The 4,925-nt window shown below is 43.8% G+C and overlaps 1 protein-coding gene across 1 annotated transcript; it reads left to right on the forward strand.

Moving 5' to 3' along the window:
- The first annotated feature begins 767 nt into the window (after positions 1-767).
- On the forward strand, positions 768-2,252 carry LOC134086908 (potassium voltage-gated channel subfamily A member 2). Its single transcript, XM_062540098.1, has one exon. The coding sequence runs from the start codon at positions 768-770 to the stop codon at positions 2,250-2,252; it is 1,485 nt and encodes a 494-aa protein (XP_062396082.1).
- Positions 2,253-4,925: the final 2,673 nt, after the last annotated feature.

Genomic DNA, 4,925 nt, shown 5'->3' on the forward strand with positions numbered 1-4,925 from the left:
TATCCAAGCATCCAACCTTTCCAACTTGTTTTGGTCCAATTCGAAACACATCTATGACAGTGTGGAGGTGCATTAGTGCCTACAGTATGGGCATCTTGCTCATCTGGCAAGGCCCAATGAATTCGGAATGATGTATATAGGTTTTGAGCAACATATACCGTCATCCAGGCAATGATTTTTAGAGGGAAGAATATTTTAGGAAAACAATGCCAAAATGAATTCTGCATATTTAAACAGTATTTCTCCATAGAGGACGAGTCCAGGTGATAAAATGCCCAGTCTACAGTCCGAACCTGTCAAATTAGGTGCAACATGGAATGAAATTAAGAGTACTTCAAACTTTAGAGCAACTGAAATCTATACCTGGGACAACATTTAATTCTCAAAAACACTATAGCAACTGGAGCATCCCAACTTTTTCTAATTTGGGGTTGTATTATATTGTTAGTACTGATCATCCGGATCATATTATACATGTTGAAACTGCTACTCAGAGGCATATTAGTATAATTCAATGGGCCTTATGCTGAAATGGTATATCTCTAGTCTAGACATTTCTTTACAATATCACTGTTATGGATTACGTCTTAATTTTGATTGTTTTTGTTTTGCTTTGAAGATAACCTCTGGTGACCGGGAGTTGAACGTGTGAACCGTGTCCCAAACACACACACACACACCGTGATAGCATTCAACAGAGGTGCCATCCTCCACCATCACCTCCACACTGTGCCTACTAGGAAAAGGCTCGGAGAGGCATCCCAAGCATGACCGTGGCTACAGGCGACCCCGGGGACGAGGCAGCCGCACTCCCCTGCCAGGCCCAGGACATGTATAACCCGGAGTCGGACCACGAGTGCTGCGAGCGTGTGGTCATCAATATCTCTGGCCTGCGCTTCGAGACGCAGCTCAAGACCCTCTCGCAGTTCCCCGAGACGCTTTTGGGTGACCCCAAGAAGCGGATGCGCTACTTCGACCCACTGAGGAACGAGTACTTCTTTGACCGGAACCGACCCAGTTTCGACGCCATTCTGTATTACTACCAATCGGGAGGAAGGTTACGGCGGCCAGTCAACGTCACCTTGGACGTCTTCTCCGAGGAAATCCGCTTTTACGAACTTGGGGATGAGGCAATAGAGATATTCCGGGAGGACGAAGGCTTTATCAAGGAGGAGGAACGACCGCTGCCAGAGAATGAGTTCCAGCGACAGGTGTGGCTGCTCTTCGAGTACCCAGAGAGCTCAGGCCCTGCCCGCATCATCGCCATCATCTCGGTGATGGTCATTCTCATCTCAATCGTCAGCTTCTGCCTGGAGACTCTGCCTATATTCCGCAATGACGAAGACGACATGCACAAAGTCTATCCGACCAACTTCAACGGGACATCGACCTACTCTTCGACTAGCTTCACTGACCCCTTTTTCATCCTCGAGACTCTTTGTATTATCTGGTTCTCGTTTGAGTTTCTTGTCAGATTCTTTGCCTGTCCCAGCAAAGCTGGGTTCTTTGTGAACATCATGAACATCATTGACATTGTGGCCATCATACCTTACTTCATCACCTTAGGAACGGAACTGGCGGAAAAGCCAGAGGAGCAGCAGGGCCAGCAGGCCATGTCGTTGGCCATCCTGAGAGTGATCCGGCTGGTGCGAGTGTTCCGAATCTTCAAGCTGTCTCGACATTCCAAAGGCCTTCAGATTCTGGGCCAGACTCTCAAAGCCAGCATGAGGGAACTGGGTCTTCTCATCTTCTTCCTCTTCATCGGAGTCATCCTCTTCTCCAGCGCCGTTTACTTCGCCGAGGCCGACGAACCCGACTCCCAGTTCGTCAGCATTCCGGATGCCTTCTGGTGGGCCGTGGTCTCCATGACGACCGTGGGATACGGAGACATGGTGCCCACCACCATCGGCGGGAAGATCGTGGGATCGTTGTGCGCCATTGCTGGTGTGCTCACCATTGCCCTGCCAGTGCCTGTAATTGTGTCCAATTTCAACTATTTCTACCACCGTGAGACGGAGGGCGAGGAGCAGGCCCAGTACCTGAACACCCCCAGCGTCCCCAAGGTCGACTCCAGCGAGGAGCTGAAGAAGAGTCGCAGTGGCTCCACAATCAGCAAGTCTGACTACATGGAGATACACGAAGCTGTGCGCAACAGCCACGAGGACTTCCGCGAAGAGAACCTCAAGACGGGCAACTGCACCTTGGCCAACACCAACTACGTCAACACCACTAAAATGCTCACGGATGTATAACCGTCTGCGGATGTTTCTCATCAGGATTTTGGCACACAGATAGAAAGGCACTAATCATCCTTTTTGAGGGTGAATGCTTTAGAGGACTAGAGTGAGTGTATCCTGAGAGAAGGCCAGGGTTGAAAAGACAAGGAAGCAGTTGATATGCAGAGAGAATAAGAGAGAGTCGTCCTAATCTCTCTCCTCATGGACCCTTCCATTTGCCCTGCTCCTAGGCCAGCCTTCAACAAAAGTTAACCTGCTAAAGAGGTCTGGCACTTGCATGGAATTAATCTCATATATGTGATTATTCTGTTGTCATGCTGCTCACCATCATAGCCAGATAGCTAAATAAGGATAGCATACTGCGTAGAGACTTGTGGGTGTCCCACGCGTAACATAACACCCCAAACACACTGCCAGTGTATTAAGATTTCCCCTTGCTTCCCTTACATCAGAGACAAGTGGTGTCGCCCCATTGCCTCAGAGCGAATCCAAGCGGCTTCATTCAGCCCTGCAAAGCGACATACCCTGAAAGACACCTACAGGGTTTATGTACTATAGGTGAAAAGAAAAACAGATAATTCACTGCCATCCCTGCCTACATGATGTCCCATGTAAGCACCTGAAGAATGTCACATTCCACTTTATGTTTGGCACTTATATAGGAACCTTTGCATGATTTACTGAAGGTAGACATGACAATATTTCTAGAGTGACATTATTAGTAGCACAAAGTTTGATCAAGTATCGGCTTCCATAGTTCATGGGCCAATGGAAAAAGAAAAGCCTATTCTTTGTCAATATCAGGCTGACCAGCGAGCGACATCCTCTCAACACAAATGAGCAAACGTGTCTTAGGCGATACATGATACTGTCCATTCTACCCATATATCACAGGTTCTCGTTTTAATGTACACACTTGGCTCACATGGTATTGTTTTTATTCACTGAGCGCATGGAATATTCTTGGTACAGATTCGTGTCAAACAAGAAAGTGAATCCAAGAAGTGAAAATTAACTATTTAAAGAGGTACTGTACTGTAGCTGCAAGATGCTTTCATTCATTCCATTCTTCTCATACAGCATCACCATTAGTCATTGTCTAACCCATCACCTGTGTTATCCAGCCATGCCTCCCTAAAAACTTCATATCATTCCATGTTTTATAGAAACTGTATTACTAGAGTCATTTTATGACGGTATACTGTAGGCATTCCAATAAGCAAATGTGCAATTGGTGAAGAAGTAGGGTAGGGTCGGAGGGGTAGGCACCGACATTTAACTGTGATATCGGCAGCCTAATAAGCAAATATTGTAGTTAGCTCGCTAGACAAGTCACCAAAGACAAAAATCACTGCCACTGTAGTTTTCCTGCATTTTTGAAGATTTTTCATTAATCGGTTTTATTACCATCATCTGTAGCTCCATTGATGTCATATGAAAAGAAGCTATTGGTGCATTTATTTTATTATAACTAACGTAATGCTGGAGACAATTTGGTGACACCTGTGTTCAAAATAATGCTTCCTAAAAACAGCTCTGTGTAAAATAAGATCTATACTATTACTCTAGTGCTGCATGCCATTTGATACATTCCATATATAGCATGTATTTGGAATGAGTGGAACCTAAAACACTAGTAATATGTGTTTATATCTCAGAATAAACTTCTCTGTGAGACATTAATGCTATACGCAATATGAGAGTGTAGAGTTGTGTATAATATATTGAGGTTTTGATAAACTCCAAAATGTCATAGTTTAGCTCAACTCAGTTGCAGACAACCACGTTGCTTGGCTCGAGTCACTATAGGCCCCCCTCACAACAGGTTTCACTCACAGGAAGGTTGCTCATTTTTTCCTCATGTCTGAATCGATATAAGTGTTCAAAGGATCACTTTGATATGTCTGATTGACATGCCATAGTTTCTCAGTCATAACAGAAGACGATCCCTTTCGGGTGTTCCACTGACAAACAAATGGTAGATGACATCTCCACACACCAGTTTGCAGCAGAAAAGTGTACAAAATATGACACTGATATTAGTTCCAAATCCTGTTTATGCTTCCTACGTAGCTTTAGTCAGCATTCAACAACATCACCTTAGGGTAGACTAATGAACTAGATGAAGGTCTATAGGACTGTTGCATTGTATGCAGAATAAGGCCGTAGGAAGTTTAAACAGTATGCAGAATCACTTGTTGTTATATTGAACAGATGCAAACGCTGGGAGCATAAATCATAATCTAGGGAACAAAGTTACAACAGATTATGCATGCAAAAGGGGAGGCTAAGAAGGTAATGAGTTTTTTTTTAGTGCTGACTAAAACAGGGATATTTGTATTTTTTTACATGATAATTTTGCATTTATATGATATGACACTTTTATGCTGGGGAAACATTTTAGTACTGTATCTTTATTAAGATTATTTTTCAAATACAAATACATTGTTTTAATCTTTGTATTTTATTATGTCCGATACATTTGATGTCAAGATGTGTTAAAATATCCCAAGAATTTAAAGCATTTCTCAGTTGATATTCAGGCACACTACGGACAACATATAGAGCTTGGTACCACTGCCACATATAGAAAGGACCCAACTATTTTTGTTCCAATTGCATGCACCTTGCATTATGTAATTTTATGAACGGGACTCTCTTCCACTTAGTCTCAATGAAACACCTGCC

Source organism: Sardina pilchardus, chromosome 7 (genome assembly GCF_963854185.1).
Source record: "Sardina pilchardus chromosome 7, fSarPil1.1, whole genome shotgun sequence".
Lineage (NCBI taxonomy): Eukaryota > Metazoa > Chordata > Actinopteri > Clupeiformes > Clupeidae > Sardina > Sardina pilchardus.

Coding starts and splice junctions, on each gene's coding strand:
- LOC134086908 (XM_062540098.1), top strand. CDS start 768: ATGACCGTGGCTACAGGCGACCCCGGGGACGAGGCAGCCGCACTCCCC.